Source organism: Aphanomyces astaci, assembly GCF_000520075.1.
Source record: "Aphanomyces astaci strain APO3 unplaced genomic scaffold supercont1.3, whole genome shotgun sequence".
Classification (NCBI taxonomy): Eukaryota; Oomycota; class Saprolegniomycetes; order Saprolegniales; family Verrucalvaceae; genus Aphanomyces; species Aphanomyces astaci.
This window is the reverse complement of record NW_009798266.1, coordinates 1774167-1786191: the sequence shown is the minus strand read 5'-3', so window position 1 is coordinate 1786191 and position 12025 is coordinate 1774167. Positions and strand designations below refer to the sequence as shown.

The following is a 12025-nucleotide window of genomic DNA, read 5'->3' as shown; positions in this document are numbered from 1 at the left end:
ACCATGGTACTTATATTACTACGTACACTAGTATGACGTCTCTACTGTATTATAGTAGCACATGTTGTATGTCCCATTTGTTTTGACTTGTTTAAAGTATGGAAATTGGGAGAGGTATGAGAACACTCTATAAATACAGAGTATGTATTTATAGAGTGTTCTCATACCTCTCCCAATATTATGGCATGGTAGGACATGGTAGGACAGTTATCCGGAATCCGGTTAAAATTTGTTATACGGATTTAACCGGTTGATGTTGTCCCGATCGTGCAGCCCCCCCCACACATAAGGGCTGCTGACAAAAGTTTTAGGCGCCCCAAAGGCTCTTACGCTGGTCTATCATTGAACGGCATCGCACGTGTAGGGCTTTGCGCCACAAAAACCTGCGGTCGGTTTTGGAGGTCTGCCTTTAATGTGACGCATTCGACATTGAGGCAATGTGAACAATGGATGTATTTGAATTTTGAGCTGTACCGCATGCACTTTTTCGGCAAGGACATGGTGTGACGCATTGCGACTGGCAGTTGTCACTTGGTAGGCAGATTCCTTTGAAGTTATTATGGAAAGTCACTGAATTGCAAGGACTTCCCTGGAAATGAGACTAAACTATTGCAACCCATATTCGAGCTAATACGTAACGTTAGTAAAACCTAACGTTAGTCTAAGGTCTGTACAATGAGACCTTGACGTGCAGTGTTGGTACATTGCGTACTGCAAATGATGACATCATGATTCACAGTCCAACAAATCAGTCGCAAAATGGATAACGTTATTATGCCCTCAGGCGATGCCCAATTTAGTGCAGTACACAGGGCAGTCTGGTGAATTCTACAGAGGTGCATTAATCGGCGCTCCTTGACTGTAAACTGTGGGCGGGCTACTGTACGTACACCCTGGGAAGTAAATTGTCTTCGTTGGGGCAATGGATCCTGTGCCCCAAATACCGATTATTTTCACGAAGTATTTCGGGGGATACGAATAACTGCTGAATTATACGGATGGTAGGACCTGGTAGGGTTTTGGTAGGAAGTGGTAGGAAACAAAAACACCATATACAGGACCGCAGTAAAAAGCACTATTTTGGTCCGCGACTCGAATACATACGCTTATTGATACATAGAGGTGTATACCCCAAAATCAGCCGCCGGCCATGGCGAGAGAGCTGAAATTCTGTGCACACACCGAATGAACGGGCAACTTCAATAGATAAACTATAGCTCTACACTGTTGCACGCTATATCAGAGAGCAAACCTTGGATAGGGTCCGTCCTGGCCATTGTACCGGCATGGTGTGGTGATCGACACTAAGTTAGCACAACGACACACGGCGCAACTAGCTAACAGTAAAGTCTTTGGTACTCGCAAGCACGTGTGGCTGCTCTGTGTAGGCTAGACAAGTCTTTAATCTTTGGAGCCTCGAGTACATTAGATTGAAGTGGTATTGAACGCTCAGCGGGTGATTTTCTCTAAATCATTCGACGTCGTCCTGCACCAAAACGACTTCAGAGAAACGTCGGTAGCCAATCAAAGATGATATATCTGGTTTTCAAATGTACCAATCAGATCCAAAACTAAAAAAACTGAGGAATGGTGTCACACTGAAACAAATGGTCATGGACCAGAGTGGTACTACGTAGTATATAGGTTTTCTGATTCCCATGTTTGCAAGTGTGCGCTACTGTTCTCCGTCCCAAATCACTAGGGGGCAATTACTGACACGTTTGATGTTCGCCACATAGCAGTTTTATGACCAATCATTGGATTCGTGTGAAATTTGTACCAATCAAAAGGGAAGAATCTTGGCTATAAGGTCATAACGTTATAATTATATTGCCATTCATCCAAAAACTGCGTGTGTATTCTTCAAATAACGTTAGAATCAGCCGCTCAAACCAAAATTTTCAAATGTTCACCGGACTTGAAGAATGTATGGAGATTGTCTCAGATATATCGAAAACAAGAGGTGTCTTCGGCTGTATAATTTATTCCCAGGAAGGTGTCAATGTCAACTAAATGTACTCACGTAACCTTCCTTGTGATCAGGGCTGGGGAGAGATATATTTAAATTTATTTTAGTTGTCAATGTATAATTTCAATATATTGTCGTTCGGAAGAAGAATTCATAATTTTATTGAAATTCGAACAACCGAAAAATTCAATATTGCTGACTCGGAACAATTATTGTTTATATTTTCGATAATTCTGACCTAAATAATGGTCAAAGTAACAAGCCAAGGCCTTGGCGCGTAGCATATCGGTTTCACAATCAGGCGGTGGTGGATGGGCCCTGGGTCCAATTCCCGGGGTGCGCGCCAAGTTTTTCCTATATATTTTTAACATGAATTTTTTCAAAGAAATGGTAATTTTAAAACTATTAATACTCGAACTCATCGAACTTGTCAATGTCACCCCCTCAACCTCTTCGTCCGGACTTGTGACGATGCAGTGCTTGCCAGTTTTGGGGTCACCGGAAGACGATTCGTGGTCGATCTTTTCGAAGAAGAGTTTGGTTCTTTTGGGGAGTACGAGGTCGCCATTGTAGTTGGGGTAAGGGTGTTTTGTATCATACTAATGAGAAGTCAGGAGGTTGAATACAATTGAACAATTATTGGTCAATATGGTCCACCAATTTATTATTGGTGCTGGTGATTTTCAGCATGGAGAGAAAATAAATTATTGCAGTGGGACACTTACGATTAATTTAAATTGCAACTATATTTTCCCCAGCCCTGCTGGCTTCAGATTTCTTGAACGGTTTTCCATGGTTACCAGTGAGTGGGCATTTGACCAATTCGTCATCAAGCTATCATCGTTCAGACTGTTTTTCAGGTAATCGACCGTTCTAGAGCCTGCCACGTCATCGATTGTCGCATGGGTATGGATCAGTAACAGATCAGTAACAATGACCTCGGAATACGGCATGTATCCCAAGGCTATGTAGTGTACACAAGCAAGCCTGCCAAGGTCATTACGCACCCGTATCCATCTCGCAATCCCATCCAAACTCCTACCACACCATCACGAACCCTTTCCAGGGCGTTTCACAGCCCACAATCCCTTTGCTCATTTTTCATTTTGCCATGAAGTTCTCCCTGCTGACTGCCATTGCCCTCTTCGCTGCGGCGACCACCGCCCAAACCAACAACACCATCGCGGACATCGACGGCCGCGCTCGAACGTTGAAGGAGGCTGCTAAAGTAGACGATGCCGAGTTGAACCGCGAGTGTCACAAACAAAACGGCAACTACATCCCGTCCCTCAAAGCTGGACAGTACTCGACCAGTGCGTTCCACAACTGCTTCCGCACCATCGATCAAATCTATGAGTTCTCCGATGCATTGGTCGAACAAAACCCGACGTTGCTGAGCAAGTTTGCCATCTCCAAGACGTACAAGAACGCCACGATTTACGGGTACAAGTTGACCAAGGGCCACTCGCAGTCGCTGTACTTTCAAGGCCAACTACACGCCCGCGAATGGATCGCGGGGTCGTCGATTCTGTTCTCGTTGGCGTCGATTCTGGATGACATTGCCAACAAGAAACCCACGGCCGCCGACGAGTACGACTTGTACTTTGTGCCGGTCGTCAACATTGACGGCTTCAAAAATACGTGGAACGGCACCCGGTTCCAGCGCAAGAGTGACAACGAAGTCGACTTGAACCGCAACTGGCCGACTCCGAATAAGAACCCCAACAACCCTACCAAAGACCACTGGTCGTACCCCGGACCTAAGCCGTTCAGTGAGCCTGAAACCGCGGGCATCAATCATTGGCTGGAAACCAAGCGCGATGAAATCCAAGGGTACTTGGACATTCACTCGTATGGGGGGTACATCTTGTACGCATATGGGGACAATGACAAGCCCCTCGGCGAAGGATTTGACGAGAAGTACGAAGTCCTCGCCCGTGGATTGCAAAGCGTCATGGGGGAGTACGCGCCTGGACCGGCGCACGGATTGTTGTACTTTTCATATGGGTCGTTCCCAGATTACGCGTTCCGCGAGTTCAGAAAGGCCGCTTTGACGATTGAAATTTTCGGCCGTACATTTAACGTGAGCGCGTCGACCATCCCGACACGCGGCCTCGAACTTTACAAAGGCATCAACCAATTCGCCAAGGAAGTCACCGTGTTCAACAGCGATGTCGTCACGCCTATCAAGCCGTCGTGTGGCGATTAGGAGCCAAGAACTCGACTTACTCTTAACAGTCAAATCGTATTGTGTCAATCAAATGATGTACTATCTGCGGTTCGTGGTTTTCAACTCCCAGTACAGTGTAGCACGGAGACGTACCGTCGCCAAAATCCTCTGTAACTTACAGTACTCCTAGGCAACGTAAAAATGACATGATAAAACAACCCAAGTACTGTACAGTACTCCGGAGTACATACTGTTCAAGTCGTCAGTCGTGGTTGACCTAGGTGAACAATTCTCTACAAGTAGCAAGCTCCTCCCACAGGCTGGCCTGGATCACCATAAAGCGGACCATGTTAGCAAGGACGGCGTACTTCGTGTATCTAAGGACCGGGCTTTCTCGCGCGGCAGATGCGCAAAACACGGACGTTGTCGCGCCAAACGTGACTAGTGAAAGCGTGCGAGTTTATGGCGGTTTCACGGTTTCCAAGTGTCCTTTGTAGCCAATGGCGTTCGAGAAACGGTATCTTGCAGCAATTTGAGGCCGGATGTACCCGCGCAGTCGCGAAGACAAGATCCGTGCCAAGGCAGAGACTGATGGCCCAATCCTCGACCTCAGCAACGCATACCTGGGCGATGAAGGGTGCGCGGACGTCGTGCGTATCCTCCGGCAGTACCCGCTGAAGCGTGTGCTCGACTTGCGTGGGAACCGCATCCAGGCCGACGGCATCGCGGTCGTCGCTACGATGCTGAAAACCTCAGTGTCCATCGAGCATGTGAACTTGGAATGGAATTGCATTGGGGTGCTGGATCACGGCGTCGAAGCGTTGGCCAGTGCGTTGGCGCTCAACACGTCCCTCACATACCTCGACCTGCGGAACAATAGCATCGGGCCCGACGGCGCCATGCGCTTGGCGCAGTCGTTGAAGCGCAACCGCACGTTGGAGGAGATGGATCTGCGGTGGAACGAGATCGGATCTGTCGGCGGGCGAGCGTTTCTGGACATGTTGGAAGAGGGCAACCACAGCCTCCAGCGATTGCAGCTCATGGGGAACAACGTGCCTATGGCCACGGCCGATGCCATCGAGGACTGCCTGAAGAGGAACCAGCAGGTTGCCACGTCAGCTTGTTCGCATGCCGACGACGATTTGCACGACGTCCGCGGTCCGGAGTGTTCCGAGCCAGCGGACGACCCGCCTCTGAGCCAAGCCCTCAGCGACGACAACGCCAAGCTGCTGCTTGCGTACTTGGCGGACAAGGAAGCCCTGTCGAGCCAAGTGACTGCGCTTCAACAGGCGTTGCACGTGATGGAAACCCAAGTGGAGGCGCGGGATGCAACGGTGCTGCAGCTGGAGCGGGAGCTCCAAGTTGCGCGGGACGACCGTGAGCGGCACATGCGCCGCGAAGGCCAAGAGCGCGATCGCGGCGATGACATTGCGCGGCTCTTGGAGCAGTCCGAGTCAAAGCGGAAGAGCGAGGCGGACGAAGGCAGTCGGCAGCTGCAAACCCTCGAAGCCACCGTCCTCCAGCTCAAAGAAGCCAAGATAAGTGCCGAGCGACAGGCCCAGCGAAGTGGCGACGAGCTAGTCCAAGCCAAAGCCCATCACGATCAAGCGACGCGGCTCCTCGAGATGGAAAATGCCAAGCTGAGAAGCGCGTTGAGCGGCGTCCAGGACGAGGCGGCCCGGCTACGCGAACAAGTGCATGATGGCCGGAAAGAGCTCGACCGCCGCGACAGCATGTGGCGAGTCGAGCTGGATGAAACCAAAGCAGCTGCCACTCGACGGTACGTTGGAGTTGGGCCTACCACGAGGCGTAGAATCAGTAGAGTCAGCCAAAGCTGCATCGTTACAGTGTACAAGTGTCGTTGTATCTATTTCAGGTTCAATATTTCCCCAACACATGATGGAGTGATCTTGGTGTCTTCTTAGTGCGGAGATGGCAATCGAAGGATTGGAGCAACAACTGCGGCATGTGACAGCGCATGCTGACTCGGTTATGTCGGACCTGCATCTGCAAAAGAGTGTAGTGGATGGGTTGCAAAGTACGCTGCTGCAGATGAAAGTAGCGCACGAAGCTGCCATGGGCGAGCTGTGCGTCAAACTTGAGGCCGAATGCCAAGACAGACTGGAGCGACACGTGGCAGCTGTGGAAGGCAGCATCGACGAAATGCGGCGGCACCGGACGTTGCTCGAGAAGGACGTGGAGAAGCACCGCATGCACGGGGAGTTGCTACGCGATGAAAAGACCCGACAGCGCAAAGTGTTTGACGAGGAGATGCAAGCCAGGGACCGGCAATACGACGAGCTCAAGGCGACGGTAACTGCCAAGGACGAACGGCTCGCGGCGATGGACGTCGAGTGTCTTCGGCATACTCGAAAGCATGACCAAACCCTAGACAAGTTGACAGCACTGGAAAGCGAATTGGACAATGTGAATGCAATGCATGTGCAGGGTATGGAGAAGCTGCAAGCCATGATGACCCACGAGAAACAAGCGACCAGCGAAGCCTTGGGGGCAGCCAAAGACAAGGAACGGCGGCTCATGGCGCAAGTGGCGGCGCTGGAAGGGAAGATGCAGGAGCTCCAACAAGATCATGACAGAAGCATGGCGAGGTTTGTGCGCGACGTGCACGCGTATGTGGACCAGTGGCCCACGACGTCTAGTAATAGTAGTAGTAACCACCCCCCAGGCTATACCACCGGCAGTAGTAATACTACTAGCCGAAGCACGGACGATGCCAACGACGACAACGAGTGAAAATCGAGACTCCACCAGACGACCCACTAAGTTATTTTTTTAATCGTAGTAGATACGATACACAGTCTTGGCAATGAGCACGTTGGCGTCGTAAAAGCCCGTTTCGATCGTGAGGTTACCGCTGATCGCGTCGGCAGGCAGCATCGCGTCGGGGCCGGCGGCGTCGATGGTCTGCTGCCATGTGTTGGTCGAGTGCGGAATCACAAACCCAAAAGCAAACAGCCACTCTAGATCCAAAACCAAAATATGGGATACAGTACGACGTAGATTGAGAAACGAACCTTCCAAGCACTGGCCATTGAAGAACACGCGCTGCTCGAGGCGAAAGGCTTTGATTTCCTCGGTGGAACTGAAGTTGATCTCTCGCGACACGGAGGTGCATTGGAGGATGGCTTTGGGCACCACGGCTACGACGAAAAGACGACGATGGTGGGTCGATAAGGGGATGAGTGAGCACGATGGCAGTGACTTACCTTTCTGCTCGCGCTCAAACATGTCCTTGCCCCACTTTTCCGACTGCCACAACATCCGTCCCGAGTCGCCACAGCGCATGTTCATGTAATTTCTACAAGCAACCTCCCGTCGTGACCACGACGTCCATGGAAGACAACGACATAGCGACGTACATCTTGAGCCCGTCGGCAATCTTCTTGCCACGGGGATCCACGGCTTTTTGGATGCGTGCGATGCTGGGTCGTTTCCTGATCTCTTCCCATTCCGACTCGACGTCCAAATCCAGCAGCTTCTCCTGGGCAAAGTCAAGCTCCTCTTCTTGGCCAGAGGACGCGACGGACTTGGACTCGGCATCACTATCGTCGGCATCCTTGTAACCAGAAGCAGCTTTCTTGCGCCCATAGCTGTACTTTTCTTCCGCGACCCCTTTGTAGTCCGCTCCCTTGCGCTCCATGTTCGATTGTTGGTAGATGGAATTACACGACCGTTCGATTCTCAACCAGGATATCCGGAAGATACGTTTTATCCGGATTTTGGCACACTGAAGCGCCGCGCATTTTGAACTTGCTTGGCGCCATGGCGGAGCCCAAGACTTCTGAGGACGATGACTTGAAGCGCGAGATGAAGAAGGCATCCAAGAAGTCGTCGAAGAAGACAACTGCGCCACCGCCAGGAGAAGGCGGTCCGTCCCTAGGGGTGGCATCCCCAACTGCTGCTGCTGGCGCACAGAAATCGTCCCCGCCAACGTCGGCTTCGACGCCGCAGAAACCCCATTCGAGCGCCCCCAAGACGCCGCCTCAAGCTCAACCAAGCATGAGCGATGTGCCAAAGATGAACTTCCATGCGGCCAACTTGGGCACCGTCGCCGAGCCCAAAGGGGGTACAACGGAAGGTGCCATGGACGACAAACTCAAGAAGAAGTCGACGAAAAAGAAGGCTCCTGACGCCACCACTGCGGTGGCACCGCCAGGCACCTCGACGGGTCTTGTGACAGGTGTGGCAGCAATGCCTGGAGGAGGAGCTCCGACAGTAGCGTCGTTGCAATCCCCCACTACCTCGGTAAGACTATTTCTTCTACAGTCAAAAGGACATCCGTTCTCATGTTTAAGTTCCAAGAGTGCAAAGAACGACGACGAAGAAGAGCGCGCTCGAGCTGCGGCGCGTCGCGAGGCCAAGCGGCAGAAGCAGAAAGATGCGGAGGAGGCCAAGAAACGCAAGGAGGAGCTGGAGCGGCAGGCGCTGGACATGGCGCGGCGTGAAGAAGAAGCCCGGCAGCGCGAGCTGCGAAAGGTTGAGGCACTCGCCGCCCTCAATGCAAACGCGGAGGAGTGTCAGGAAGAAGACGACTACGACGAAGACTTTGAGGTCCGCTTGTCTACATTGTAACTGTGTCCTGGAACTGAACGATCGATAGAATTACGACGACGGCGGGTTCGAAGAGCCCGACGAACCCGCGCAAGCCAAGAAACTCAGCACCAATGGTAGCAAATCCAACCAGCAGTCGTTGATGGACCCGCCCGAGGATTTCGCCACGGTGCAAAAGATACGCGAAGCTTTACAAGCGGAAAGCAAACCTCAAACTCCGTCCAGTGGTGGTGCCAGCAAAAAGGCAACTACTGCAAAACAAACACCCGCGGCCCCAAAGGATGCAAAAGAAGCCAAAGGTATCGTGATGACTTGTTCGAAATCGGACAAGTTGCAGATGAGTCGAGTAGGCACGGGGGCAAAGAAGGCGACGAGCGGGGTGTCGGCATCAATTGCAGGTCTCAAACACTCTATCGACCCCCGCGCCAAGCGTGTCAAAGTAAGTAAACCACCGGCAAACGTGTATATATATTTGTACGCTCCACGCGAAATGGACTTAGGAAATTTTGGACAAGAAAAAGATGGAGACGGAACGGTTCGACATGTTTCAACTGGCACCCCTCACCGACTTTGACAAGTACATGGGCCAGCTGCGGGTGTGTGCGGTCCGGCAAGTATTTGTGCAGACCAACGACGACGCCCGCAGCGTTCAGACGCAGACCAAACCCCGTGCCATGAAGGACCAGTCAATGCTATTTCCGGACGACATGGGGGTCGACGCAGCTCTGACCGACTCGACGACGACAACTACAAGCTCCCGTCGGTTCATTGGGTTCTTGGCTCGGGCATCGCATGTACGTGATAGAAAGATCCATGAGAGTGAGAACAGACGTTGTTATATGGGTAGGCGTGCGAAGTCTTGTTGGAGGAGAACCTCATGTATGCAGATGGGGCGTCTAACCAAAAGCAGCACGACACGATCCCACAGTCGCAATGTGACACTGCCTCATTGAACGGGTTTAGTGCCAAGCAAGTCTCGATCAACGCCGACCATGCATTGTTTCAATATCGACCCTTGCTCGGTACTGTCTGTCATGGTTATGGTTACTGTGTATCAATGAAAGACGTCGACTTCGTTGGCAGATATGGCATTCTCTCATCAAGTGTCCCACTGGCTCGTGGGAGGGTACGGGCCAGCGGACGACGGCGACAACAACGCCCCGTTCGCCGACAAGTCCATCTTGAGTGTGTGGGACATCAACCAAGTGCAGTCCCCCGTGCGGTGCGTGTGCATGCGGTTCAAAGTCGATGGCGTTTTGTGAAGAAGGTGGTTGCGTAGGTGGCTTCGCGCAGAAGGCGTCGTGAGTTGCGTGGGGTTTGGGCCTGGCCGGGACATGTTTGTCTTGAGCGGGTCGGACGAAGGCGCGGTGCAAGTGTGGGACCTGCGTCTGCCCCCGTCCCCGCGCTTTGAAGGTAGAAACAATCCTACGAAATTCAATCTGAGACACTGTATGTTGTGACACACTTTGAACCTAGCCCCAAGCATCAAAGTCAAAGTGGAACCGCCCACGTACTCTACAGCAGGCATGAAGCACGACCACAACCACACGTCGCCCATTGTAACAACTCACATACATTCAAATCCATTCAATGTTTGTGACTTTACTGGCAAAACTCGATGTCTTAGGCTGCCGTGCGGGCGATCCCGTCTGGGAAAAAAGGTATGTCATTCGTGTACTCCGTAGTTCATCAGTTTGCTAACGTACTAGTAGTACTATTTTGTTGCGGCTCGTATCAGCAAATTTACTCGTTGGTATTGTTAAATGTAGGTGCCAATTTTCAGTTTGGGTCCCTAGACAACCGCGGCCTTCTGGTCGTGTGGAGTGTGATTGAATGCCGAACCGACCACGAGTGCGTTTTCGTGTTGTATTTGTCATCGATATATCAATATACAGATTCCACTCTTCACAATCGTACTCTTGGGTCCAGGGCATTGTCCATTGACAGCTGCGTGGAAATCGGCGGCCGGGTCAAGCTGGTCAAGACGGCCGTGATCGATTCGGCGCCGTCGCTGTTGGTCGGTCCGTCCGCGAACGAGTTTGCGTTTTTCCCCGCCGACCCCAACCAGTATCTCCATCACCCCATACGAAAGAGGTAAATCTGCTCACCTTTTGTTGTAGGTTTGTGGTGGGGACGACGGGGGGGGCGATCGTCCACGGCAGCCGCTTCGACAAGAAACTCGGCGTCAAGGCGTACCGTCGAGGAGGGGACTACGGTGGTGGGGGCGTGTCGGCTGTGACATCGCTCGCCTTTCACCCGACACTTCCCCAGTACTTTCTCGCCGGGTACGCCGACGGCAGCCTCAGGTACGACTACTGTAGCCATTGTCCCTTCTTGTAATATGATTCTAAACAATGTTGGTGGATTGGTTTAGTTTATTCCATGTGGATCTGGCCCGGGACATTGCATCATGGTATGACGTGGCACTCGGTGTGTCTCGCGTGATGTGGTCGCCATCCCGCCCGAGTGTGTTTTACGTGCTTTACACCAACGGCACTCTGACGATTTGGGACCTCTTGACATCCCGGATGGTAACTTATTCATTCATAAATATATATCTCAAGCACGATGATGAATAACATTGGTTGTCGTAGATGCCCGTGGTGACAGAGTCCGCAGGACCATCCGTGGCCACGAAACGAAAGGGCAAAGTGCTGTTTGCACTTTCGTAAGTAGATTTGAGTTTATATATATATATATTGTATAGATCGAATGATATTTATTTCATCGGTGGACGCCGTAGGGCGGACATTGCAAGAACGTGTCGACCATCCATTGCCATTGCCGGGGCGTCTTCGAAACCGCTTGCCATCCACGAATTATGGTACGACCTGTGACAACGTGAAACTTCGTAGTATGACGTGGCATTGTCAGCGGACCCCTCACACAAAAGACAAAGGACGAAACAGCCAGCGTCGACACATTGTTGGCTGGAGTCGTGTAGGAGGCTACGTCGACCAACTTTCCCAACAAACCAACACTTGATAAGACCAAAACCTCTGACTGTTCACATATTTAGTACTTCTGGCGTATTGCACGGGGACTACTGCTTCATGCATTCAGTCCACAAACTACCATCCTGTATGGGTGTGGGATACGGAGCATGCATCGTACTGTATCTCTGAAACGTTTAAAGTAACGTGAGTCTGGATGTCAAAACAATGGCCAAAATCTTGGATATTTTGGTAATTTCTAAGAATCGGCAAACAATAAAAAAATAGGTGTCTGGATCCAAAATTTGGAGAATTGGACTTTTTTTTCTGAAAGTTGGCAAACACTGAGTTTCGTTCGATCAAATTGATCGAGACAGTCAA

The 12025-nt window shown here is 51.3% G+C and overlaps 4 protein-coding genes across 4 annotated transcripts; 3 read left to right on the top strand and 1 right to left on the bottom strand.

Moving 5' to 3' along the window:
- Positions 1–3080: 3080 nt before the first annotated feature.
- On the top strand, positions 3081–4178 carry H257_02189 (hypothetical protein; the record flags this gene model as incomplete). Its single annotated transcript, XM_009825720.1, has 1 exon — positions 3081–4178. One exon carries the CDS (start codon positions 3081–3083, stop codon positions 4176–4178), a length of 1098 nt encoding a protein of 365 aa, XP_009824022.1.
- Positions 4179–4681: 503 nt separating this feature from the next.
- H257_02188 (hypothetical protein) lies at positions 4682–6917 on the top strand (the record flags this gene model as incomplete). Its single annotated transcript, XM_009825719.1, has 2 exons — positions 4682–5919; positions 6065–6917. 2 exons carry the CDS (start codon positions 4682–4684, stop codon positions 6891–6893), a joined length of 2067 nt encoding a protein of 688 aa, XP_009824021.1. The 3' UTR covers positions 6894–6917.
- H257_02187 (hypothetical protein) lies at positions 6898–7823 on the bottom strand. Its single transcript, XM_009825718.1, has 4 exons — positions 7520–7823; positions 7367–7458; positions 7175–7300; positions 6898–7120 (listed from the first exon to the last, which is right to left on the bottom strand). The coding sequence occupies exons 1-4, from the start codon at positions 7798–7800 to the stop codon at positions 6933–6935; spliced, it is 687 nt and encodes a 228-aa protein (XP_009824020.1). The 5' UTR covers positions 7801–7823; the 3' UTR covers positions 6898–6932.
- Positions 7824–7896: 73 nt separating this feature from the next.
- Positions 7897–11725, top strand: H257_02186 (hypothetical protein). Its single transcript, XM_009825717.1, has 17 exons — positions 7897–8405; positions 8463–8711; positions 8761–9010; positions 9062–9150; positions 9212–9505; positions 9559–9733; positions 9795–9933; positions 9991–10124; positions 10188–10270; positions 10339–10372; positions 10481–10562; positions 10641–10778; positions 10832–11017; positions 11086–11242; positions 11306–11379; positions 11455–11535; positions 11586–11725. The coding sequence occupies exons 1-17, from the start codon at positions 7923–7925 to the stop codon at positions 11653–11655; spliced, it is 2718 nt and encodes a 905-aa protein (XP_009824019.1). The 5' UTR covers positions 7897–7922; the 3' UTR covers positions 11656–11725.
- The last annotated feature ends 300 nt before the right edge of the window (positions 11726–12025 follow it).